The 27,298-nt window shown below is 44.2% G+C and overlaps 1 protein-coding gene and 1 long non-coding RNA gene across 6 annotated transcripts in view; both read left to right on the plus strand.

Annotated features, from left to right (window-relative positions):
• The first annotated feature begins 1,167 nt into the window (after nt 1–1,167).
• LOC106016021 (uncharacterized) lies at nt 1,168–6,648 on the plus strand. Of its 2 annotated transcripts, XR_003496498.3 has the most exons (3): nt 1,168–1,974; nt 2,950–3,010; nt 5,730–6,648. It is a non-coding gene; the product is annotated as an uncharacterized lncRNA (long non-coding RNA). The 2 variants fall into 2 exon arrangements; XR_011808418.1 differs by having other exon boundaries at nt 1,168–3,010.
• Nucleotides 6,649–12,964: 6,316 nt separating this feature from the next.
• SLC22A16 (solute carrier family 22 member 16) overlaps nt 12,965–27,298 on the plus strand; it is a 33,945-nt gene continuing 19,611 nt past the window's right edge. Inside the window, exons 1-2 of one of the 4 annotated variants that reach the window (XM_072036103.1) lie at nt 12,965–13,193; nt 16,014–16,213. In XM_072036103.1, coding sequence (XP_071892204.1) covers nt 16,098–16,213 — 116 coding nt within the window. In that variant the 5' untranslated portion in view covers nt 12,965–13,193; nt 16,014–16,097. Of the gene's footprint in view, nt 13,194–13,291; nt 15,258–16,013; nt 16,214–17,972; nt 18,134–27,298 lie in introns of those variants that run through there. The other 3 variants (XM_072036104.1, XM_027454713.3, XM_013096608.5) reach the window with 3 other exon arrangements.

Raw genomic sequence — 27,298 nt, forward strand, 5'->3', positions numbered from 1 at the left:
GGGTGTCTCTGTAGGCAGCCAGCGCTGTTTATCAGTTAGGGGTTGTGTTTTGTGGGTTTCCCTCCTGATAGAGAGCTCCGTGCAGATGTTGAAATTCACGTTTCTTGACAGGAGTTTGGCTGAGGGCTCTCCATCGCCTAAACCACAAGCAGCTTGAGCGCGGGTCGGAGCCAATTGCTTTCCCAGAGCCTTTTGGAGAGCTGGCTTGTGCTGGCTGCACTGCCTGGCCTCAGAGCAGAGCTGCTGCAGTCTGATCTGGCTTTTGCTAGAGGCTTGAAAACAAAATAGATGCCCCAGCAGTTGCTTTTTTTTTTCTTTTTTTTTTTTTCTTTTTCTCCTGGCTCCTCACCCACCTCCTCACAGCGCTGCCAGCTCCCACCAAGTCTCCCCTCACCCATCCTCACCTCCAGCTGGCCGGCTGGGTGCTGTGCTTGGCACCGGGCCGCAGGGGAAGGGGCAGGAGGGCTGGAAGGAGAGGATTTTGCCGTGTGGATGGGGCTGAGGAGCTGAGCAGCCAGGCAGGGTGAACAGGACCTCTGCCAGGGGTTGCCTGCCATCTGCTGGCAAATCCCACGGGACGGCTGGGGCTCGGCAGGGAGCTGCAAAAAGCCAAACCTGTGCTTGCCCCTCCTGCTGTGCCAGCTGCTTGGAGCATCCTGCTGGTGACAGAGGACACCGGGCAGCCCCCATGTAGGGGTTGCAGCAGAAGACCCAGATCTTGGTCCTGCTCTTGGCTCCTTCTTGCTTCTCTTCATCCCCCTCCGTGAAAAGCTGGGCTGCACTCAACCACTCGGTGCTGCCCGCTGTGGTTGTGGGTTTGGTTTTTTATTTCTCTGCTGGGATGATGCTCAGGACATCAGCACCTCACATGCAGCTCTCTGGGGAAGCTCAGTGTGTGTGGGGGGAAGGGGCAGCAGCTCCCCAGCTCTGCTGCTGCACTGGGGCCCTCTGATGGGGCAGAGAAATGCGCTGTGCCCTGATATAACTTTGTATGGGCGGCCACGCCACGCTCTGTGGAAGAAAACAGCACCCTCGGCCATGTATCCTGCAGGGAGCACGGCCCTGACAGCATCTGCAAGCAAATGAGCAGAGGGGCAGCAGCGAGGCCTCATCTGAGAGGGAAATCAGCATTTTAATATTCTGCGTGGGGCTCTGCTGGGTGGCCGGGGCCTGTAGGTGCCGTGTCAGAGCGACGCTGGTCATTAATAATAAACCCGATGCTGAGGCGGCACCGTGAGTGCTTTCTCAGCTGGAAGGGGCAGGCAGAGGGGCTGAGGCCGGACCCCTGGCCAGGAAAGGGCTGGAGGCCGAGGTAATTAGCTAACGATGGGCACAGCAGGTGCTGCTTCAGCCCCAGGCCGCAATTTCTCCACAAGCATTTCCCCGTAACCTGCCTCTGGGGCGATTTTTCTGTCAAATGGATCTGTTGCTTCACTCTTTCTTTATAAAATGATATAGCTCGTGAGCAGGGCAGCCTCGCCCCAAAATAAATGACGTATCAGTCCATCGGGAATGGCGAGAGTTTCGCCGTTGCAAATTTCAGGCAGCATTTAGCTAGGTCTGCTGGGTTTATTTCTCGTGATCTCCGGGATCTTGCTTCGTTGCAGATGGAGATGGATGCTGTCTGCGTTCTCAGCAAAACCTACACTTGCTTGGTCTCTCTGGCCTCCAGACTGCAAGGTGTCTGTGAGGAGCGAGGCCTCCAGGCCCTCTCACACGTGCTCCTTTTAACACACCAGGAAGCGAGGATGTCGTCAAAGCTGCAGTTTTTGCAGCTCCGGGAAAGCAGGAGGTTGCCTGGAGACTGCCTGCCTGACTCCTGGGTTTATCTGCTCTTTTTTATTTTTCAGTCTTTCCCCAAACAGGCTGTAATGCTGCCTCCCTGCCTCCCCGATGTGTGCTTGCATCTTGGATGCAGATAAACCATCACCATCTACTGGCGGCCAAAAGGATGACGGTGAAATAAAGCAGCAGGTAATGAAATGAGGGAATGGGCCCTGCTTTGGCCAGGCACCTGTGCGAGATGTTGCAGGGAGGGAGGGAAGGAGCTCAGAGCTCTGCTCCGCACCTCCTCACCCTGCAGTTCTTTGGTCTCGTGTGCTTCTTCGTTTGAAGCTTGTGCAGATCTTCATGTCACTGCTGCAAGGCTGCCACCAGCAACCAGGTTTCAGTGTGGGCAGGCAACGCTGTGCCTACGTTGGTGCCAGGTGTCAGTAAAGGTGCACAGGAGATGTGCTGCTTCTTCCCAAGTTTCCTGGACCCGTTTTGCTGAACTCTTTTAAGAGGAATTGCTGGGAACACCAGCACCCAGCAGGCAGGTCACATTGCCTCCTAGGATGTGATTGCCTCCCAGACACCACCAGGCTCTACCAAACCTTGACTTTGCTTCTGATTGCCACTTTTAAGGGTCTGCTCTAAACCATCTCCTAATACTCTTCCAAGAGGCTGCAACCACAGAGGGAAGAGGGACAAAAAAGGGACTCAATTGCTCAACCTGCACCTTATGATATGGCACTGAACTACAGGACTCTGCTACACTATCAGTTCCCAGGGCAAATGCTTGAAGGTGTAGGAGCAAGAGCACGGGGATGGCTTTAAATCTGGTTTCTCGTAGTTTCCTGGCTCTCTGTTTTGCCAAAAAACAAAGTGTCCCTCCTTAATTTGCTGGTTTTGCACGCCTGTCTATGCACACCACAAAAGCGATGCGGCTTGTGGAACGGAGCCAGCAAGGGGAACAGCAGCCTGGATGCAAAGCAGCCGTCCTGGGACGGAAGCACGTGTGGGGACACGGGGACACCCCACCAGTCTGGGAAGTGCAGCAAAGCTTTTCCTACCCCACAGCAAGGGCAGCTGCAGCGGCCTCCTACCTCTCCCAGGAGCAGAGGAGGGCAGAGGTGCGTTTCACCAGGTCGCTGCGGCTACAACCATTAGGCTTTTTGTTATTCTCAGGTTATTTTGCTTTCACTGATCTTCACTGGAGCCAAACGAAGACGATGAGAACTGCAAATAGGTAATGCCTGATCTCAGGGCTACAGCTACATTTCTTTATTGTTTTATTTTTTTTTCCCCCTGTACTACTTTGAGATGTGAGGGAGACTTAGCTCCAGCTTTGTGCTCCTTACACATTGAAAAAGTCCTTTGGTATCCCAGGAACTGCACTGTGAATGCTTGTCCACGTCCACTTTGTTATTTTTTCCAGCACAAGTGGTTTTTTTTTTGCAGTTCACTTTCACTGTCCCTCTAAAGGAAAAACAAAAATAGCAGGCTTTCAAGGGCATCAACAAATCAGGCATTATTTTGAGAATTTGGGTTATCCCAGGCTTCTCTGAAGAGCTCTACAACATAAACTTTGAAGAAAGGCTTTGTGAAAATACCCAACAACTGAAAAAAAACCTTGTTTTTAATATGAAAATTTGCGCCTCAGCCATCTTTCACTGTTTTGTTGGCAACTGCTGATGTTGGATCAGAGGGAAAATATGTTCCGAAATATATTTTGCAGTGACTATTTTGGATTCAGTTGCCCACTTGATTGTGCCAAGCAGATCAACATTCAAAACACCTTATTAATAAAGCTTTCTTCACTCCTTTGCAGAAGAAAAATGCAGGACCATAAATATAAAGAGAGACACTTTAACAAATGCCCATGTCTCCAACTCACGCACCCTGCAAGCACAGGGGTTTGGCTGGTACATGAGGATGGTACACAACAGTTGGAAACAAAATATGCAAGCATTTTGATTCTTGTAGTGAAGAAGAAACTAAATATGTAATACAGGAACAGGGTCATTTTGTCACTTCTAGGTAACGTGGCGATGACCAGCTGGGACTTTACCATGTTTCCAAAAATCTCCATCTTTGAGGAGGCCAGCTAAGGACAGCTGTAGGCTAGAAATTATTTTGACACATTTTTCATATATATTCTTATGAGGGAAGTGCCAGCCATGCCCTGCTCTCTTTCTAGAGAGAGGAGCTGATCAGAGCTTCCACGCTGGGCATGACCACTTGGGTAAGATTTACTTTGAAAATGGGCCATGGCTTTTAGCTAAAGCTTCTCATAGTTCAACAGTTACACAACCCTGAAACACTACCATTTGCCTTGCAGGATTTTTTATTCTTAATTTAACCTTTGTCCTCTTCTCCTCCTCCTCCTCCTCCTCCTCCTCCTCCTCCTCCTCCTTCTCCTTCTCCTTCTCCTTCTCCTTCTCCTTCTCCTTCTCCTTCTCCTTCTCCTTCTCCTTCTCCTTCTCCTTCTCCTTCTCCTTCTCCTTCTCCTTCTCCTTCTCCTTCTCCTTCTCCTTCTCCTTCTCCTTCTCCTTCTCCTTCTCCTTCTCCTTCTCCTTCTCCTTCTCCTTCTCCTTCTCCTTCTCCTTCTCCTTCTCGCTTCAAAATGCATGGAGGAAGAACAGTCTGGAGAGTGCTGTCAGGACATCTTTTTTCAGGCACAAGAGTGCCTCACCTGAGGTCCTCACACCAAGCTTGTCGACTCCCTGAGTGTCCCTCTCTCAGTGAGCATCCATCACTGTGGTTGGTGTTACTGTGACTTGTTATGTTCAACCAAAGCATTGCTCACTGCGAAGCAACATCTCCACCACAAGGATATTTGCAAGAGCAGGGAAAGCTTTCAGGCCCCAAGAACTTCGTGGGTGCTTCAGAGCTGTGGAGCCGCCCCACTCAGTGCATGGACATAAACCCAGGAAGAGCTGGTTTTTGGCAGCTCCCCGGTGGCCTAGGAACCCAAGCCCTGATGGTAAAAAAATTGCAAAAACAGTGCAGAGCTTTTGGAAAAGCCTCCCTGAAGTACCTTTCTGCTGAGTCAGTGCTGAAATCAGGATGCAAACTACAAATCGCGCTCTGGCAGAAGAAATATTTCAGGGATTTAATGATTTTGTGTGATATTAAAAAAAATAAAAATAAATTATATCTGTCTCTGGACATGTTATAATCCTGCTACAATAACCCTGAAATAAATATTTATCTGCTTCAAACAGGAGGCTGTAAAATTATGAATAGAAATACATTTGAAAGTCTCACTCATTCGGTTAACAACAGCACGAGGGTTTATGGCTACCCTGGTGTCAACGGCTGCCCTGGAAGTGAATAAGCTCAATAAATGAGGCTCTGACTTGCTTTCAGCTGCTGTGCTACAAATCCAAACAATTTCCCTGCTAGCAGAGGATTGATTTCATATTATTGTGCTAGTAACTTCCATGTAAGTAGCACTGATGTTGTTATACCAGGTAGCTGGGATTAAAAATGTGCCTCCTACAGTTTAGGTTATAATTACTTACTTGATTTCTAGGAGGGATCTAGTTCCATACAGTGTAATTAAGGGTTATCAGAGTTATCTTACCTAGCGTTTCCTTGCAGATTTTCAGAAACTCGGTAGAAAAAGGCTTCCCTTTAAATTATTTAAAAGAATTTGCTCCAGAACTAGGAGGCAGGAAAGGTCCATTATCTTTCTAACAGAGAGAAAAAAATGGCATTACTCAGTGTTAGCAAGAAAATGGATTGCTGAGATGTTTCAGCACTCCCTGCCTCTTTTTATCATCCTCGTGGCATCTGGGAAAACTGGTAAGCTCAGCCTCCAGATATGTTTCCTATCCGATGTCCCCAGCATTTCTTGTGAAGTGACTGTGAAGCCAAGAACCATGGCTAGGCACGTTAACCCTATCTTCATAAGAGGCAAATCTTGTCAGCAAATGCAAATATTGCTTCTGTTATTTTGACAGGTCCTTCAGATGCGTTAGCAAATCCTGATGGAGATCTTATTTCAAGCGATGCATGGGAATGCTGCTTCTTAGTTGTCTACACATCACCATCAGCACTAAAAATAACATGCAATTAATAGCCCTGTTAGTGATTTAAATGGACCAGACTTGCTTTCCAAACAGAAGGGATATATTTTATTTTTTTTTCGGGGCAGCTCATTTTCCTCTGCTCCATTTAGATGCCACAGAGCTGAAGGAGAAAAATCCCTTTGTAGGCACTTCTCCTGGTTTAGGCAGAGAAGCCAGGCTCTGGGGAGTATCTCAGTGCCCTCCTGCCTCCATGCTCAGTTTGCTTTAATATCGACAGGGCACTTCCAAGCCCCTTTTAATTGTGTCATCTTAACTTATTTTAACTTACATTACCTATTACTTAACTTACTTAACTTACAGTAACTTACAAGCCAAAACATGGGAAACCCTTGGGGAATATCACAGAAATTTTAGCAGTCCAGCAGGAGCTGTGCTGGAAAAGGGTACAGGAGAAAGCTGGAACATCACCTGCTTCTGCTCTTTATGCTTTTGCTCACCCTCATGCTCAAATATTGTCCTCTCGAACTCAGACTGCCCAGCTCTCCATTGTGGCATGACAGGCAGATGACACGGAAACCTCCTGTACCAGCTCAGTCCTGTGTTCTGCCTTGATTTTCATTTTCAGGCGAATTGTTTTTGCTGGGCACTTGCATAATCAGGAAATTATGTGGACGCACAAAAGGAAACAGAAGAAGAGGGCGCTTTGCCAGGGAAGGGGCACAGCCTGCTGGAACAGGGACTTCAGTAACGTAGCCAAAGCCAAAACCAGCTGAGTTGTACCCTCTTTTCTGTGGGCTTGACATTGATCGTAATTTGATATTTCTCAAAATAAATAAATAAATAAAAAATACAGAGCCTCATTATTTTGCTTCTTTCATTTCACAACGCTGCCCATTTTCTCCACCTGAACTGAAGCAGCAACAGGAGCGGGGTCTTGATTCTTCAAGTTTCTTCCACCCAAGTTTATGCCAGGAGTAACAGAGCTGGGACAATTTGTGTTTACACACCTGAAAATCTCAGAGAAGCACAAGCTGGACAGCTGGTGCACAAAGTCACTCCCCTGGTTTCCTGACTTGCTTGTATTACAGGTGTCAAAATACCAAGTGGTTTGGTTTGTTGTTTTTTTTTTGTTTGTTTTTGTTTGTTTTTTGTTTTTTGCAATCAAGTGCTTATGCTAAGCCTTGTGTGCTTTGGCGATATCCTTTGGAAAATCCAGTTGTGCACCCTCAGTGATTTGTTCTGAACAGAAATGATGTTTAGGACCTGAAAATAATTGCCTCGGGAGGACTGGAAGCCCCCGAGCATGGGCAGACCTCGTTCGGTCCCTCTCAAGTCAGCCAAATGAATTTAACAGTAACAGCGGCAGCATGCTAAGTGATTGCTGCTTTCTGCTTGAAATCTCACACAGGCCAGCATGACGGGCCGTAGGAGGAATACTAAACAAACTGTTAATCCTAAAGGTTTGGCAAGAGCTTTCTGAGCATACCTGCCTCGCTCCGCTCTTGCGACACACAGCACATCCAGTAAAAGACAAACTGGGTCAACTGGGAGAAAAACACCTGCAAAAAAAAAATCGGTGTAAGCCAGTTCATTTCCACTGCAGGATTTAAGAGGCAAGTGTGTCAAAGGGAAAGCAAAGTACCCTCGTAAAGACAGCAGAAACGCTGTAGGGTTACAGGCTTTGAGGAGAGACAAGGCTGTCGCTTGGTAGGACTTCTGGAAAGTCCGTGCTGCAGCATTGCCATCTGTGCAGCATCTCTTTGGCACTGTCTTCATCTGCTCCTGCTTTACTTGCACTACTTCTGTGTGGGGAAACCCATCTGGAGCGCTGCTTGATGAGGGCGGCCGCTCTGCATCTCTTTAGAAGCGATGGCTGTTGCAACAGGACTTTGCATGAGGTTTTTTGTGGGGCTGTGCTCGGACGAAATGGCAATATTTAGATTTTGGGTTTGCTTTCTAGCCATTTGTGGATTTTACCTGCCTCAGTTTCGCAGTAATCCTTAAAGATTTAAAGTGTTTACATGGCCAATGTCAGCCTGAGATTGGATTTTCAGGCTTGAGGGCTGCCTGGATGTGTCTTTGGAGATTCAGCTTCTTTTTCCTTCGCCTCCTCATAGCCCAAATGCAATCAGTGCAGTGAATACAAACCCTAATTGGTGTGCAGGAGGGGGAATGATTCTCTAACTCTCTGTAGCAATAGCTTTTGAATCTGCTGGCAAAGTTACCTAACATTTCTGCCTCTAAATGTGAATTATAATGTGAATTATTCACGAGAGCACCTAACATTACCTGGCTGCCTACCTGCGTACAGCCTCTGTCGGATTTTTGTCAAACACATGTGAAGCACACCTCTTGTTTCTAGTGCTTTTCCTATAAGAAGGAAGTGTTTTTCTCAAACCATTTTGCTTCATTGCTCTTCACGACCGTGTTTAAGTCATTGTACGTGAGGGAATAAGTAGCTCCTGCTGATGTGCAGAGCGTAATTTCTGCCTGTCTGCTGCGTCAGCCCGGGTGCTGTTTCCCAGCACACAGCGCACACAGTGTGCACTCCAGATCCCCGAGGCGCTTGTGCTTGGCATCCTTCCTGCTCTGAAATCTGCGCTGCCACATCCTCATTACTGCAGACCACCAACAGACTGGCGCTGGGAGCCCAAAATGCAGCGGTTTGAGGCATCACTGGCACTCGGGGCCAACCCACCTTTCTGCCAGCACAGGCAGGGCCAAATAATATGAAATCTGTGCCTCAGCCAGCCTGTTTCACAGACCATATATTCGCTGAGGCATCAAGTAGAGGCCCACGAAGCAGACAGCTGGTATTGGTATCATCTTCAGTCACTCCATCTAAATCTGTCAGATCTCTCTTGACTGAGTCCTTGGTTATTTGTGCTGAATAGTTCAAGCTAACATGATACGCTGCCGGCCGTGTTTGCTCTGCACTGGTAAGAAACCGCAGCGGTTGCCTGTGAGGTCCCGGAGACACTCCAGCTCTCAGAGCCAGCTCCATGTATCGGCCTTGCAGCTGCAACAGGAATTCGGTCATTGCCAGCACCACCAATCAACCAGTTTAACTCATCAATCAGTGGCAGCAAAGCTGTCCTCTCTTCAGTTTTCTCACTAAATATATTCACAAGCTGGAAGGCTCTACTTGCACGGCTGATGGCTTGCATAGTGAAGGACATAGACTTCCAATTTGTTTTAGTACTGACTTGTTTTGACACATCGCTCTCCGTGTAATGGAATACCCCTAAGTAAGGGAAGGTCTGTACATATGAGAGTAGCTGCCTACTTGCAAAAGAGAAAAACATCTCATTTGACGATGTTTGATAGAAAATTTCAAGGGTTGGACAATCCACCACTTCCTTTGGTTCACGGTTCCAATTATTAGTTACACTTTCTGCTATGGACGTGGACCTGTTTTTCTCATTTCAGTAAATCTGCCTTTAACTTTTACCTTTTGGCCTATCTCAGTCTCTGATAGTATAAAGAGCCTCTTGGTACTTGCATGTTTTCCTTACTCAGGTTTAATGCAGCATAACTTTTACTCACTTCTTTATTTAACCTTTAATGAGATTACACAATTAAACTGTGAGCTCCCTTCCCCCCCTTGCAAGCATTTTCCTCCCAATACCTTGCATTTCTGTCCTCCTGTGGATAAAAAACTGTAAGAAGTACAAACCAGCAAAATCTCTCTAGCATGAAGTGCAGGATATTCTAGATGATGCATATCCTAAGGATGCCTTTTTTGTTCCCCTGTTAAATATGGAGTGGCAGGGAGCAATTTTATAACCCTGACAACACTGCTGTTGCAAGCAAATGTTCTGCTGTCTGTGGAGCTCACAAGGCAGAGCTGTCACTCTCCTGGTCTCACGTTAACGTTTGGGAGTTGTGCTGAAAACCTTGGAGCACACGGAGCTGGAGAAAATATTGCCCAGACCTTGCCACTAAGCCCTGTGTCCCGTGGAAGCTTTCTGATGCTGTGCCCTAGTTAATATGTGATCCCTCCGCTCACGGGAAGGGAAGAAACATATTAAGAGAATAATAATTGAAACAAAATTAGAGACTTGGGATTTTGAGTGTACCATGTTACATTTAATTGGAACTCTCTTTACATTGAACTTTGCTGAAAGATGCATTTTTTAAGATGTCTACCAGATTTCTCTGACTTTTATCAGGCACCCGTGAACAACTCTGTCTTAAAGATATCACAGAGTTATAAGTACTGTGGAGGAAGAAAAAAACTAAAATATGAAGCTGAAGTAGCACACACTGAAGGGTCATAGATAAAACGTATCCTTGCAGATGTCCAGAGCACATCTAGGAGTCCCTTGCTTGGCTTTCCTTGGAAGGGAACAGAGGTAGGTAACTTCAAAACAGTTGGGGAGAATGTTATGTTCAAACTATCATAGGGCTGATTTCAGTGGTTTTGTTGGTTTGGTTTTGTCTGGTTTTCATTAGTGTGACAAAAACAGGCATTGGAGACCACTCAGGGATGGACTCTACCTGTGTGCTTGAGTGCTGGTGGCAATAGTTAGACCTGTGTTTCTTGCTTGCTTGACACAGCTGCAGTTCCTGTGCTCCCTGTAATACCTCATCTGTGGGTTGCAAGCCATGTCAGAAGTGGGAAACAGCTGGGTCAGAAATTAGGTAATGAGTCCTTAAATAGAGCTGTGTCTACCGAAAGTTGTTGGTGATGTTACCAGTTGCCTACTGGCCACACCACTTTGGTATTTGGGGTTCAGCTGTAATTGGAAGCTCAGCATGCATGTATGAATGCATCGGAACACGTGCAGTAAATTCACACCAGAGGCATGTTCCCGATACACATTCTGTATTTTGGTGACACTGTAATTTGACTTACAGAAGGGGAGGCCAGGAACACTCTGTACCAGCAGACAACTGATTTTTCCATGTGGGAATGACAAACTGAGGGAGATTATTTTGCAAGCCTTCTCTTCTCCCATTATGAGTTGCTAAGATCACTTCTTCCTCAAGGATTGTGCAACATTGAATGCCTCTGTTGAACATCAACTTGTTTGCAAGTGCCAGAAATGAGGTTAAACCTGTAACTAAAGTTCTTTTTTTGAGATGAGCCGCTGCATATTCCCCTTGTGGGATTAAAAAACCAACACTTTAAACCTCTGGAATATCCTGGATAGTGTTGCGAACACCCTCAATCATCCCATCCCAGTGGTTTCTAGAGATATTGTAGGAAAGGGATCACAAACTACCTTCAGTTCCTTCTGCTAACAAAATCCCTAAAATTCTAAGTAGAGCGTGGATGTGGATGGTCTTGTTTTGACACCATATTAATTACAGACATCTTCCATTTCTTCCTCAGATGTTCCCTGTATTTTCTGTAGCACAAGAGTTCATCATGCAGCAAAAAGTGAAAGAAAGTCATGTATTGTCTGTGAACAAAGCCAGTGAAGGACCTCTGTAACTATTTCTAGGTGATTCTGGTGAAAACCAACTTGGTGAGGAGTGACAGTGGCGAAAAGCACAGTTACTGCTTCATGTAGCACTGGTGTAACAGGATAGGGGGAAGGCAGCCTTAAAGCATGTAGTGCATCTTCTGAGGCTTGAAAGAAAGGAGGTGAATATGTGACCACCACGTTTTTAAGAGAGCTGGCATTGCAGACACTACATTAATAACTTTTGGAAATGCAGACATGGGGGAGTTGGTATTAACTTCAGCAGGAGAGATTTCCAATTTCCTATCTTTACCCTGATACAGGCAGTAAAGTCATGATATTTGCAAAGATGCAGGCATAGAGAGAAATGTGTGCGGGAATGTCTGTGAGAGATTCTGCAAAGGGAGAACTCTGGATGTTTTTAGGTTTAAAAATGGTGCTGAAAGGGACTTCTCTCTTATTTTCCTGCTTGACCTTTACACTGAAAAAAAAAGATCTTCCTGCTGAAACCTAATGAATTTACTTGTTGTAGGAGGCAAGACACTAAAACCAGGCAGAAGAGCAGCAATGCAATATTTAGCCAGAGTGTTTACTATTCGTTGCTGTTTGGCTTTGCAAATAACTATTTAACTAGTGTGGCTCTTTGGAGAAAGAAACGCTTTGTGAAAGTACCAGTGCTGCACTCCAGCACGTACCACTTCGACCTGGAAAACATTCTCCAGAGAAAAACAAGGTCGATTAAGTTAAATGTTGATATTTTTGAGGTAAAAAAACAACAAATACAAAAAAATTTACCACAAACCAACAAATCAGTCCTTGGACTTGCTGGTTCACGTACCCTAAGGAGGTAGCAGCAGCACACTCCAGGCTGTGTATTAAAAAAATCTGTTGCAGATGCAGGAAGATGTACAGAGAGATTATCAAGCAGCGATGCTTCAAAGCTTGTGTGGGATGGGGGGAATACACCACAGTAGCTATGAGGAGGAATCCTCTCCTGGCCCTGTTCTTCACATTCCTGGCTGCGTATCGTGCTATTTGCTCACTGCTGGGCTGCTCAGGAGCTGCTCGGAGCCAAGGGGGCCGACAAACATCTGCTTTTTGTAGGTCTGCAGCGGGACAGATCGCCACCACGTAGCACGAACATCTGCCCCGCGCAGAGCCGCAGCTGTGGCGCTTGCTTGGGTTTGTTCTGTGGAGATTTTTCTGCGCCTCCTAAAAAATAATAAAATATGCAATGCAAATATGGTAAGACGGAATTGTTTGGGCTGTTTTTGGTTTTGTTTTTTACTTTTCTTCCTGTTTTTCAGGAGAGCAGCCCAGTCAGAGCTGGAGATGGGTCTCGCCTCACCGAACCGCAGGGGCACTTGGCTCTGAAGGAGACTTCGGAGCGTGGCTGGGTCTAACCGAGAAGGGAAATTACATGCTCTGGGGGGTGAAAAAAGCCTTACTATCTAAAAACGTGAAAAAAACTGTCAGAAAAAAAAAACGTACTAAATTTGCGAGTGACAGCCGTGTTACATGGGACCCATATTTCACTTTTATTGAATGCTGATAGTGTTTTACATCGTGTGCCTGTTTCGGAGGGGGGTTGAAGGCACCTCAGGGTTCCTTTAACTCAATTTGGGGGCTCCCTGCTCTGGGGGGGGGTGCGAAGGCGGCCGAGGGACGGTTGGCGGCGGGCCGCGACCGTTGGGGCGCGACCGTTGGGCGGGCGCCCCTCAGCCGCCACCTTGCGCCGGGCCGGGCCGGGTGAGGGCGAGGGGGGCCCGGGGCAGGGGCGGGGCGGGCAGCGGGGCCCCGCCGGGGCCGGGACCGGGATCGGGATCGGGACCGGGGCCGGGACCGTGAAGGGGGCGGAGGGCAGGGGCCGGGCGGCTCCCGGTGTCTCCTCAGGGCAGCGGCGCTGAAGGCTCGCGGCTTGCGGCCGTCCCGCCATGGCTCCTGGCTCCGAGCGGCTCTTCGACTCGCTGGGACACTTCGGCAGGTAGCGGGGCTGCGGGCGGGGACACAGACACACAGACACACGGACACTTGTGGTAAATGCACGCTCTGCGTGCACACAGCAGCCTCGGTTTGCGAGGTGGGGCGCGCAGGCTGCAGGGGATACGAGGGGCTGAGGCTGTGGGTAGGGCAGGTGATGGAAAAGAAGCGCTGGACACGGAGATGACACTTCTGCATGCACAACTCACACGACTGAAAGGCGTGTGACCCTCCGTGGGTGCTGTCCTGATGCACTGAGCAGTGTGGATTTCGCAGGGGTGTCCTGCTGGAGCAGCCCCTCATGTCATGGTTTGCTGCGAACCACAGCTTTGTGCTTTCTGGCTCAGTTGCCAGCAGGTTAGCCCACACCACGGTGGGGATCTGCTCCCCATCAGGGGCAGGCAGCAGCCTTTCAGCAAAGCCTTGGAGCTCCTGTTAATGGTAGCAGCACATACCTGTGCTCCGCAGCAGCCCAGGCTCCTAGCGCCACGTGCAAGCAGTGTCAGTATCAATAACCTCCGTGGTTGTGTAGCATGGAAGGACTTGTTCTTTGCTTAACTAGGATCTCAGCTTAAAATGAAACCTGCCAAGTTGTGATCTCCATGCGTAGCCATCTGAACAATATCTCATTCATGATCCGTTCTGGGTCAGCAACAAAAATATTTTGTTGTGTGTGAGCTAGGAGGGGATTCCTAGCAAACTGTTTATTTTGCTATTGCTCTTCTGTCTTGCATGCTGTTTGTGAAAAACAAGCGCTTGACACTGAATGCTGACATAACACGAAAGTAGTTATTTCTAATGAAGTAATTTTCCTAATTGAGATCATTTGAAAACTCTATCTGAAGTACTGATAAAGCCACATTTCGCAATTAAAGGGAGAATAATTCTACAACGATAACTCACTTTAGGACCTTTCAGTGAACTGCAGACTGCTGAAACGCACACAGCCATGTGTCCTCATGGCTGTTCAAGATTCCAAACACCACACACTAAAAGTAAACATAATGTGGGTTATAGTGGATGGACTTATTTTTAAAATGTTGTAAAAAAACTGTTTATTCCTTCAATACTGCTGGATAAATGCTACATATAAAATGTCTGCTACAACATATTCTTAATTGTAGCTGCAGCAAGTTCTGATTAGTTTGCATTTATGCACCACTGTGACAGTCACAGGCAATCAATAGTTTCTTCATTTCAAGCAATTCTCACGAGGCTCGTGCAAGCCATGCACTACGCATAGATCTGGTGGATCTGCCACAGTCAGACTGTGAGCAGTCCAAGCACTCTGAGCAGTCCAAGCATTTGGGGACTGTTCTGATTATCCGAAACTCTGACAGATGCAGTAAAGAATGGCCAGCTGTTTATATAAATATGTATTTGGAGAGAGCATGTATGCATTATATATATAGCTATAATACTACATGTACATAATTGCACGTCTACATACAATGTGTGAACCTTCCACTTTGCAGAATTGCCATTCACACGTATGCTGCCAACATCTTGCTTTCCCTCAGACTCTCCTGCAGAAGTCTCAGTGATGCTGTAATTCTCAGAGGGGTCTTGAGACGTGCGTGGACAGACATGAAAGTGGAGCAGCTCCCGTGTCCTTTGCATTACAGGCAGACTGTATGCCTGCCTGCAGGGCTGCCCTTGGCTGGCCACCACGTGCCCACTGCCACTCCACAGCAAGGCAGGGGGGAGAAAATCTGATGAAAAAAGCCATGGGTTGAGGTGAAGGCAGGGAGGCTTCTCACTGATTACTGTCACAGGCAAAACAGATTCCACTTGGGGAAGATTAATTTAATTGATTGCTAATTAAAATAGAGTGTGATGGTGAGAAACAAAACTAAAAATTGAACAGTGGGTACCTTTGGAGCTGGATAGAGCTGACTCTGATCTGACCTGGGGCAGCTGCTGGGCTCTGCACAGAGGCCACCCCTGCAGCCCATCTTTGAATTTGGGCATGAGGAGCATCTGTGGCCCATAAATTCAGGATGGTTGTTTTAAACATTGTTCTTGAGTCTGTCTCTGGAGCGTGAGATCCCTGCTTGCTGTTGCAGAGGTGAATGAAAAAAAAAAATGTCCTGTCTGCCCCAAGAGGCTTCATCTCTAATGAGCTGCTGGACCTCAAGGCTCCCGATTTACCTGCATCAGGCTGCATCCTTCTCCCATGCAGCACCTCCTGCTAGGCTGTCCCTGTGGGCTCTCCCTCTCTGCCTCTCAGGTTTTGTAATGAAGGATTTCTAGAATCTTATTAAAAAACGTCTTTTCTTTCAAACTATTTTTTTTTTTTTTAACAAAATGACGTTAGCCGGATTTTCAAACGTTGGTTTTATAAATGCAATGTTGTATCAGCAGTTAGGCTATTTAACAAATTAGCAATGACTGCTTTTCATCTTTAGTGAAATGTTTGTGTATTTCTTCAGCCTTTAACACCTTCACGCTATTGCCTTATATGAGCTTGTTGCCCGGTCGGTGAAGCTGCTACAATTCGGACTTCAGAAGCAACCCCTACCAGGATTAGCACTGGGGAAAGGAGAGAAGCAGGACAGGTTGCCCACCTGTTCCATCCAGACACGGAGTCCAGGAGAGATGGCCACATTTTTCAGCAGTTTCAGTGTTTTCTGTTAATTGCCCTGGAACTTTTCTAGTGTGTATAAATAGATTGTAGATCATGCTTAGCTCATAAAAGACTGAAAGAATCTCTACAAAAGTCAAGGCAATGGGTGTTTGCAATGCAGTCCCTGCAGGTCAGTGCTGTAAAAGCAATGTTTGAACACTTGGTGCTAACATAGTTTCTCTTCTCTCCACTTTGTAGAGTTCTTGGTTCAATTCTAAAGGCCTTCACCAAAGCATCTGTCTTCACATCTCAGAACTTTTCCAGGCTCCTATTTACAGGCTGATGCCCTTATTCCCTCTCCTGTTTCATAGCTTCCAGCTCTTGTGGAGATCTGATTATGTCTTCTGCAAACTGTGGTGTGTACATGATACTTTCAGGAATTTTCCAGGAATTTCTGGGTGTGTATCAAATACCAGAGTCCCGAGTATCTCAAAGAACATGCTCGCTCATTTCTTCTCATGGAAAAGAAAAAAATTCACTTATTTTATAGATTTCTTGAAAGTTTTTTTTTTCCAACAGAACTACATTTTTCAAGCTGAGAAGTGTTCTTGCTGCACATGCAAAAATATCACTTCTTTTCCAGGATAGTATGGAGAAGAAGGTAATCATATTCAGCATTTGAGAACATGATTTGCTTTTACTTTAAAGACAGAAACATTACAAGCATTTTCTGAATACTAATACATTTAGTGTTTAGTGCATCCTACACAATATTGGTATTTGTAAACAAAATAATGTGAATTCCTGTTTAAACTTTGAGTAGTTTCCCCAAAGGTGAGCAAAATACTGGTGGTATAGATACTGCTTTTGGAAAAACTTTTTTTCCCCTATATGCTAGGTACTTTATGCAGTGGACAAATTTATAGCAACGTATCTGCCACTTGGTTTTCAAACTGTGTCAGTGGACAGCTGTTTGTGTTTACTGGAATGTGCCAGAGAGAAGAATCTCAAATCTAAGTCCTCTTTTGGCTCCTAGTCAGGGGTGGTGTTTGTCAGAAATGCTTGATAAAAGTTCTTCAGCTTTATAACTGTACTGTATTGTAACGTCTGAAGCAGCCTGTGCTCGTCTCAGGTGCCCAGAGGGTAAAATAAGTGGATTTAGCTCCATTTTAGTAAGAACTGTTTGTTTGTTTGTTTCATTTTGTTTTGACCTTTTTTTTTTTTTTGGTGTCTGGGTATTTTGCACAGATTACTCGATCCCACTGGTTGCATAGCATCATCATAGCTTTGGAGAAGTGAGACAAGCCATGTGTTTTCACAGAGCAGGCTCTAGCAGCTGAAACAAAGCTCTTATTATCTATGCTGGACTAGGCAAAAGTAGGAATATTCTCAGGGCTCAGAACCAAAGATGGATACTGGCAAGTGTTCCTTGGTAATGGTGAAAATCACTAGCAGTGCTGTCTGCAAGAGGTGCTAACAAACATTTGCTGGGATCCAGGTCGTACCTGAGGCAGTCTAGCACAGGATCTGTATAGACAAAACTGTACTGCACCCGAGTGTGCTGGCAACCTCACCCTGCCTGTGTCTGGAGTGAAAAAGGGGATTATAAGAGGAAATTAAAAGGTAGGTCACAATACCAGAAAATGGTAGAATCACAGAAGATAGTAAATCAGTTAAGATTTGTAAGCCAGCCGCTGAGATTCAGATTGCACCTCTGAAATGTCGGCAGCCCGCCAGGGTGGCTTCTGGACAAAGTTGTAGCATGGACAGAGTTATGACAGCATGAGGCGATTATCACACGCATCAAGGAGCTGATGATCAGCTGTTTCATCCCCAAATATTATGGTATGAATGAAAATTAAACACTCAAGGCGCTGCACAGTGTGTTCTCTGTAATTTGGGGCGTGATATGTCACTCCTGTGAAAGCTCTATTGCTTCTGTAAAAGCTCTGCCAGTAATTTTCTCATAATTGTCACGATTTTCAACAGCACAAAGGTTTTCTAAAGTGGGAAGGACATGTTTTATGAAAGGGCTTACTCACAAGAAGTTTGAGCAGTTTATTGTGGGAAGAGAAATGATTCAAGTAGAATATTTAGAGAATTTGTCTAAGGCCCCAGAAAGCTTCAGCACATGCTGTGAAATTTCCTGTGCTACCATGTTGCTGTATGCAACAAGAATGGGACTGAAATACATACCCAGCTGATGTTTCATTTCAGGTGGCTCGAGGCATTAAGCTATAGTGGCTGAGCAAGAACATGAGCTTATCAGCTTCTCAGAAATACAGAAAAAATAGCAAGACAGAAAATACCAACTGAGGTCTCTATTACAAGGGCAAGACTAGAAACAGCATGAAGACAAACGAGACAGAGATTTACAGGTACTAATGATGGCTGCTCGGACAGGCTGTCCACATACTTGGGGAGAAATCTCATCTCCTTGAAAAATACTGAAATTACCTAGACAGCTGGTGTATGCCTTCATATCATACATTGACAGCCAAATTGTAATGCCTAGCTCCCTCAGACCAGGTCTTCTCCGAAGTTCACATGCAACAAAAAGGTGGTTTGAGGAATCTAGAAGCACCATCCATTGGATCAGAGACTGAACCCTTTCCTCAAGAAAATGTTTTCATTAAGAGGAGAAGTGGGGATTCCTCTTCCTGTTATTTGTAGGCAGTGGTGGTGCTGGGACAGGAGTAGAGGCCGCAGCCTGGAGAACAGATGGAAAAGGCAGGTAAGACAGCAGGAAGAAGAATACAGATGCTTCAGAAAGCTGGGAGTAATTTGCTGCTCTAAAAAGAGCAGTCAGCATCGCACTTTTGGATGGGGCTCAGTGTCACTTCAGCGTACTGTCTCCATGGATGGATGTAGCCTGGCCTTTTCTGGCCATGTTGCATCCTCCTCCTCTCTAAGCTGTGAAGGGGATGTGGAAGGGTCTAGGTTCCCACCTGATCCATCCGTATAAGTCTGTGCTAGCTGTACAGGGAAGTTAGCTGTTCAAATCAAGGCTCAATAGAGTAAATAAAATAAAGTTAGTGAGCTCATCTCACTGACTTTACAGGTGTACAGTGTAAACTTCAGACACCTGCATTAGTCACCTTGTCAAGGGGGAAAATGCCCTTTTATAGGCATAATTCATCTGTCTCATTTTCAGTGAGTGCTTTAGGACAGGATGAGTGCTGCACCTAGATTTGTCTGTGCTTCCTCCTTGAGTGAAAAGGGGATCTAGAGAATTGCAGATGTATGATTGCACACTGTATACCATATATTGCATCCAAGTGAACAGTATACATCCAGATTCTTTCTTCACTTCCAACTTATATTAACTAACTAAGGCTTAGCGAGGAGGTTGGGATGTGGGAGATGCTTCTGGCAGCACACTTTCTGCGTCACAGCATTAGCCAACATCTTTCAAGACAGCTCAAAGCAGGTACCGTGAGCCTTGCGTTGCTCTGCTGTATGTCAGATTGCAGAAAACCCATCAGATATGCAGCTGTACTGCTGTTACAGTGCTTGCCACCTTGTTGGCATTCCGTCAGCAATACCTGCTGTCAGTTCCTTGAATGCAGGTAATTCCAGGAAAGATTGATTCTGGCCAGAGACTGAATTGAGAGCATTAAGATCAGAGTAAAGAGGTCAAGCCAATTCTGAAAACACTGGGGTCCTGAGGAGATGGAAAGTGAGGAAACAAAACCTGCAGCTGACTTCATGAAAAGGAAAAAAGGAAGATTAATACGGTCATTTAGAACTTACAAAGTAGGCAAAAGTACATTTTTTAACTCTTAAATTGCTAATAGATCTTTGTGTCCTTGCTGAAAAGTTAGAAAATATTACTGACACTATTCATTTAGCCTTTGCTCACGAAGTAAATGTTACCATATCTTTGAAGTAGTATTTCATTCGAATGTCTGCCTAGTACTAGAGAGAAAGTCAAATATGAAATGTGGAAAATAAGCAATAAGATAATCAATATCCAAAAGCATTTTCTGACACAAAGCCACTGAATATATGGTGAAATTATACAGATAAGACCACATTTCATTAAAATAACTTTTATTCATGTCTCAGACTCTGAAACAAATTACCATTTGGATTTTTTTTCTGCTATTTAGATCTTTGGAACTGGCTTCGGTCAGCAGAGCTGGGAATTACCCAGCAACTTGTTTCAGCTCCACCCTTCTGAGGGAGAATTTGTGTTTGGTCCATGGTTCTTTGTAGATCAGTGGAGCTGAGTGAGCTCTGTTTGGTCTCTGTTCTAAATGGATGCGGATGGTACAAAACCAGATCTGTGCAGAAGAGTCCTGGCAGGTCTGAGCAGAATCCAGCTTCTTTGTTGGATTCTCATGGAGAATGGGAGCCCCATGTATTTCTTACAAATAGTTATGTAAGGTTTGAAAACAGCATTATTCCAGATCACTCCCTTTTACCGTAAGAGAAAGACTCAAAGAAAGCACCTGACTCTACTGCGGAGGTATAACTAGATAAAAGGACATTACAGAACATGTTTAGTAAGATGTTAAAGTGGCCTTGGAAACAGTGAAATCTGTCATCTGTATTTCTTTGTTTTTAAGTTAAATTAATTTTAAGCGTTTAATGAGAAAGGTGGTAGGATCATCTTCCTCGAATTAGAAGAAATAGAAATGTTGTCTACTTTCCATGAAGAAATCAACAACAGTATAGAAAAAATCAGTCTGTCAGTAATGGAAGAGACAGATGACCAATAAAACTAATGAAAATATATTTTCTTTGGAAAGATCAATAATGCTGTTAAGATTTTGGCTTTTCTTCTTTGGAGAGGTTGTGAAAAAGCTCTCTGTCTAATTAAAATGAATGGCAGTGTTTCAAATATCCAAGGTCTATTAAATCAACTTCTGACATTTCATAGTATTCTATATAGTCAACAATGTAAATCTCTTGGAAGAGAGAAAGCAGAAATATATTTCTTGTCCTGTGAAGACACAGCTAGGTTAGCTGAACCAATATCCAACAGTGAAACTGGAAGGGGTCTAAGGAATTAAGAACTGGACAGAAGTTCACGACCAGGCTGCTAGGCGAAACAAAACAAACTGAAAAACTCCCCAGTGGGAATTAATCGTTTAATCACATCTTGCTAAGGGGCAGATTCCCATGACCATCCAGGGAGAAGCGATTGAGGACTTCTAATCAGAGTGGGCTGCACATTTACTGTGAGTAGGGGCGGTTTGGAGAGAAGGTAAGCTGCGAGCCTGCAAAAGTAGCTGAAAGTCGTCTTGAGCTTTGCAACCTCTTTTAATGTAGGTGTAGAGATAACCTGGCTTGTCTTGGAGAAGATAGCCCATCGGGGATGATAACCTGGCTGAGAAATAGGAACATGGGTGGGACCGACCATCTGACCTTGCAAGAGCCAAGAGACAAGTTGAACAGAAATTACATAGACCATATCACACCGCAGATTGCTCTGCCTCCCTTTCTCCAAGTTGAAGAATTGTAGAATTACATACGTAGAATTGTATGCATGGAGAATTGCAACTTGCTGTGTTGTCTTTGGCAGGAAAGAATCTCTGGCTGAAATCGAGTTGCTTTTCCTCAAGCAATACTTTGATTTATATGTTGTCGCAAATTTTAGAAGGCACTGTATTATCTAGCACTTAATTTCTGCAGTGTATCTAATTACATCTGAAGTGATTCTATTTGCTCTTGATGACGACTCACTGTGTTGAAAGTCACAATTAACACTAGAACACTGTAAAAGTTTAAAAGGGAGCAAGGGATAGCAAAATGCCCCATTACCCAGGTGATACAAGGCTTTGTGCAGCCCACAGAAATGGCCTAGGTCATCTTAATCGTATTCTTGGCTGCAAAAGTCATGTTATGGGTAAAATCATTGCTTATATTAAGGAAGAACGAAACTCACATAAGTGGTTTAAATATAATTTGATTTGTAGAGCTAATATTCTTTATTATTTTAAGTGGAAACTCAGAATATACTAGTATATGCGAGAATGATTATAAACACATGCTAGGAAAGAGACATCCAGTATGCTTGAATTGATTATGCAGATTTCTTGCTTGTTTTACCTTTTCCCATGAGATCTTTCAAAAACCTGTGAAGAACGAGAAACTCTATAATCATATTCCAAGTGGGGAGAAATTAGATTTCCTATATAGAAATTTACAGCCTTTATTACTTACCAATATGTGGCATGGCAAGAGAATTTATGTGGAATTAAGACTGAAAATGAGCTGTCTCCATCCAAATTTTCTTAGGCATTACTGTGAATACGGACCAAAGAAACAATTCTTAAGCATCATTTCATCACTGCAATGGCAAGTGTTCACTCCATGTGTTTGCACCTTCAATTATACCAGGCTTGGTCTTGCAATAGGAATATATAAACAAATAAGTAAGCACAGAATTCATATGAAAACTGATGAGTTTTATTTCAGGACTAAAGATGGAAAAAATTCAGATCAAATAAACTTCCATAGTTAGAACAAAGTTAGTGCTAGGTGTAATCAGGTTAAACAGCAGAAAACATCGGATTTACTAGTAGTAAATTTACTAGTAGCAAAGCAGTGCCTCTGCCTGCAATTGGGTGCTATCTCAATTAAAACATTTAAATTCTAGTAGACACTTTGGAGATTGTGGTGTGAAATGATTTGCTTACGTAAGCTGATGGAAACACTACAACACAGAAGGGAATTAAGGACATAGTTTGGCTTTGTCCCCAAAAAAGAGGCTGACCAAAAGGAAACAGTGTTACTGAAAATATTAGAATTCAGTTTTTCCTGTAAGAAGTAACACTACTAATATATTATGCAGACAGAGTACACGCTGAATTTCTAAATGGTAGATGTTTATACAAATGCTGCCCCTGGAAAGGAAGCATCAAAGTCCAGAGCTGGAAGCAGTTACTCCTGAACAGTTACCTCCTGTGTTTAGCACCGATCCAAATAATTCCAAACCAAACTGAAATAACTTGAAAGCTGCATGGTCATGTTCTTTTTAATTTAATTACTTGGTACATGTCCTCGAGAGACATAAAGCAGAAGGGACACGTGGGTAACTAGAATGAAATTGGCAGACTCCAGCCAATATCCATCCTGCTGTAGCCCCACATGGAGCCACGACCGCCAGCTGGGGGGGGGGCTGCTTTGCTGGCACCTGGATGGGTGCAAATGCACAAAAATTACAAAAAAAAGTGCTTTGTTCTGACTTTGGTCATCAAAAAATAAGGTTGACCTGAAGAAAGTTAGAACTCAATGGGATTTGTTTGAATCAGCGTTCAAAAAGGAGTTCCTATTATGTTTTGGATCATTATGTCGTTAGCAATGGGATGCATTCAATTACCTCAAATCAAGTGATGCAATACAAAAAAATAAAAATAATCTTGATTTTCTTTAAATTTCAGACTTATATAGAAAAACATATAAAAACAAAATTAGGAGACTTCATGAGAAGCAAAAACCTTTCAGAGGCAGTAGTTATTGGATTAATTTAAGCAGAGTTTTCCTCTCGTGTTTGTGTGCATATCGAGTCATTTACATAGGCACTGCAATAAAAAGGACCTGCCATAGCCACTGTTAAAGGTAAACATTCCCAAAAGATAGTATGAAAATTAATGGTACTCTTCTTGCAAAACCTTGAAACCCAAGCACAGGGAACGTATCTTAGATACCACTTTGTGATGGTAGCTGGCAACATTGTCTTTTTAATGATTCTTCCAGACAACGTAAAATTGTTGCATATGGATAAAAAGTGTATGAGAAAAGGCTGTTTGGGTAAACGGAAAGCATTTCCTCATGCCACTCAACAAAGGCTGGCATCACTTTGAGTGAGTTTGCTCATCTGACACATAGATACAGATCCATAAAGAAATGATAGTCAGGATAGAAGTGTTAGAGTTCTTCAGGAAATAATTTCTAAAAGGATGGTAAGAATGGTTTGGTGGCTGCTATTGAGTGAGTGCATGTTGGTGTGTTTATCTGCATCCAACGCAGCATCTTCTTCCTCTGAACACCAATTCTGGGAACGACCACTTTGCTGATGTGGGCTGAGCGCAAGTCTTTGCAGAGTTTAAACCACCCCTACCTAGGAGGGAAGGAAGTTTGCTCATGATGCCGCAAGGCAAATAAGGCCGTGTCAGTTGTGTATTTAAGGCTGCTTCCAAATTTGCCTCGCTGTACCACAGCACAAATACTGCTCCTGAGTCTCATTCAGCTCCCATCCTCTCAAAAAATAGACGTGTGAGTGTATGTAAGTGCAAAACAGGTTTTTTTTTGGTTTAGAGTGGAAAGAATGCTGAATGGTTTTTTTCACATTAAAAAAAAAAAAAGGCGTGGAATACAGAGCTGAAAGTGGTCCCTGAACACAAATTCTTTCAGAAATAGTAAATGCCGAAGCCATCCTGTCGAGTTTAGACTGCAAAGCAAAAACACGCTGTGATTTCTGACTAAGCAGTTTGCTAACAAGGTGGTTGAAAAGGCAAACAGTCAAAATAGTTCTTGTAAAACCTGAGGAATAGTACAAGTCTCTTGCTAATCGCAGCACAGCCTTGTCACTCTATCATGCACTGAAAGGATTTTTAAAGTTATGTATTAGCTTTTGAGGAGAATCTAATATATTTGCTTTTAATCTGTTATCTTTTTATCTCTAATCTGCCTTTTTATTCTCTAACATTGATGTGTCAATGTCTGCTTCAGATACTGTTGCCTCCCAGATGTACCACCTTGCAAATAGACTGCTGCAGATCGCTTGCCTGGATGGAAAGCAAATTAGATCAAGCAACTGATCTGGCTTGGTTTTGGTTTTGTTATTTTAATCATCATCTGTTCTGATGGTTTTTTCAAGTGAGATCAGTTTTCCAGATAAAATCCACAGCCGGGCCACATAAAAAGCACCACCGCATCTGAGGGGAGTCTCAGGGGATCGCTGTGTCTCAGGGGGTAAACAAACAGTGGGAAATGAGAGGGAAGGAAATATTTTAGGATGACAGTGCCACAGGGTACGTTGTGTCATGAGAATACAGCCAGTGGTCTGAGATCTAGTTCATTATCTTTATGCAAGGCTGTTTCATTTCAGGTACTGAAATTGCAATATTAACTTTTGCTTTTCTTAGATCATAAAACCTGTGCAGAAGAGTCAGAAAATGCAAAGTTTTTTTTTTTTTCCTTTTTTTTTTCTTTTTCTTTTTTTCTAAAAGCAGGAAACTGAAAAAGAGAATAACCGGGGAGAAATTTCACAAAAATATTTTAGGAAGGACTGGCACATTTTCATGCTGTGTCTTGCTCAAACTTTTCTGAAGACAGTTTTATGCTCATTTGACTTCTGGCATTCATTAAGCGCCTCTACACTGGAGCAGTAACCTACAAAGTCTTCTTGACTTCTATATTTGACACTCCTGGCAAGAGTGACAAAATGTACTTGCCAAATAATTATCTCCCATGGCAAGTCACTGAAGAGATGGAAAAATACTGTGAAGAGCCAGAGATTATCATACTTTTTAGGACAGTCATCATGTTCACAGATCTTAAAAATGGCAAAAAGGATATGTTTTAAAAAGAAAAATAACATATGAAATGCTATTGAAAATTACTGCTTGCAACGATGTGCATTACTCAATCTGATGTGTGTATGTGAGGATAACTGGCATGTAAAATACCCTCTCCAAAACCTGCCTTTTTTTGAAATCAGCCCAGGAAAACAGATCTCAGACTTTGCTGAGAGAAGCCTTGCCTTCTCTTGGTGAATGTTGGTAGTATTTATTCCTCCAGCAATTTTCTTAACATTTTGAGGTGTGAGCAACACTCTCTTAGGTCAGGGAAATTTAACTTTTAAAATGCAGTTAGGTGTGGTTACTCAAAGGTTACCATTACATGGTTGCCAGCGATTGAGAGCTTTAAGCTTAGCAATAGAGGCTTTCTTACCAACCCAGCATTCTCAACTCAAGCATTAGGGGAAGAAGTCAATCATTGACAGCAGGTAACGAGGACAGTGCAGACTTTAACCCAGTGCCTCGTGGGCAGCGAGGTGCACAGGCTCTGCTGTCACCTACTGCCACAGCCCAGCCTGCGGCTTGCTCAGCACCACCTGCTGCCCCGTCCACATGTCTGGCAAACCAGTGTCCATCATGAGGCTGCTGCTGTGACTTTCTCGGGCCTGTGTCCACTCTGCAGCTGCTCTGGCAGGCAAAGCTCAATGCGTCTATAGTACTCTCCCGTCCCACATATCATCCTCCTTACATACTTGTCATGCTTTCTATATGTTGTCACTGACAGCCGAATTAACTCCTTTTTGCTAACTACGCCGGTTAATGAATTTCCTGACCTTTGCACAATCAGTCTTTCTAGAAGAAAAGCTCTTCCTACCCCCAGGAGATGCGCTACAGTTCACAAGCTTGTGCTTTTCATCCAGCATCGTCCGGGATTCAGCAGTGAATTTCCCTTTGCAGCAAAGGAGGGCTTTCAGGTTTTCATTATGTTTGGACTTACGGAGAGAGCCCCGGCCAGCGCATTGTGGAATTTTACTGGAGAGAGCAGCAGGGAGCTTTTACAGGCAGGGAAGCAGCAGCTCAGTGCAGAGGCAGGGCTGTGGGATGCCTTCAGCCACCAGTGCTGCCAGACATTTGCATAGCTTCACATCTGGCCTGGTGCTCTCCTCTTCTTGCTTCCCTTGCCTGCTGGAGTCACAAAAATAATGACACTGTAGAGTGGATTTCTTTGTTGGAGCCGAATAAGATTTTTGTAACATTGAAAACTGAAGAACAGTTTTACAAGAACCGGCTATATCTAGTGCTAAGCTAAACCCTTGAAAGATGGGTGAAAAGTGGCACGGCACAGATATTTCTCTAAAATAAATCCTGTGTTGCTTTTTATAGAGTTGGACACTGCTCTATAGCACACAAAGGAAAAATGAGGAAAGGGTAAGGGATTGCAATTCATACAGTTTTAGATAGCAACCAGAGGGGGAAAACTGATAATTCTGTATGAATAAATGATAGAAGACAAGGAAGATTTATTCAAGGTTGCACAAGGATGTTTTATAAGCTGCTGATAGTCTTATACTGAAAAGGGGAACATTGAGATTAGATTTAATGAGAAACTTTCCAACAGAAAGCTTTGATAGCAGAGCAGTCTGTCAAAATGGTTATAGAAGCGCCATCACAAGTGCTCGGGAAGATAAAAAATGAAACTCTCAAGGGAGAAGTTAGTGCAGAGATTAGCTGGAAATGATGCAAATTATGGCCCCAGCGATGCTCTCGGGATTTGGGTTTTACAAAAATGATATAGTGCATTGGTTCATGCCATCTTCTCAGCTCATATCCTAACAGGTTGGTATCTTCTTTTGAGCCTCTCCAAGAGGAAAGGGAATCATTTTGTTTTTTTTTCTCACTCTTACTGGGCAGAAGAGAGATGATGAACTTGATGTTTGTTGTGCTGGGAGAGCTAATTAGTAAGCTTGAGATGAATGTATGGGAGTTTGAAATTATTTCATTCTTCCTGTGTCTGGGAAATACCAACCGGGCTATCTGGCACTACGATGTCTTGTTGCATAATGACAAACG

The sequence above is a fragment of the Anas platyrhynchos genome, chromosome 3, assembly GCF_047663525.1.
Source record: "Anas platyrhynchos isolate ZD024472 breed Pekin duck chromosome 3, IASCAAS_PekinDuck_T2T, whole genome shotgun sequence".
NCBI lineage: Eukaryota > Metazoa > Chordata > Aves > Anseriformes > Anatidae > Anas > Anas platyrhynchos.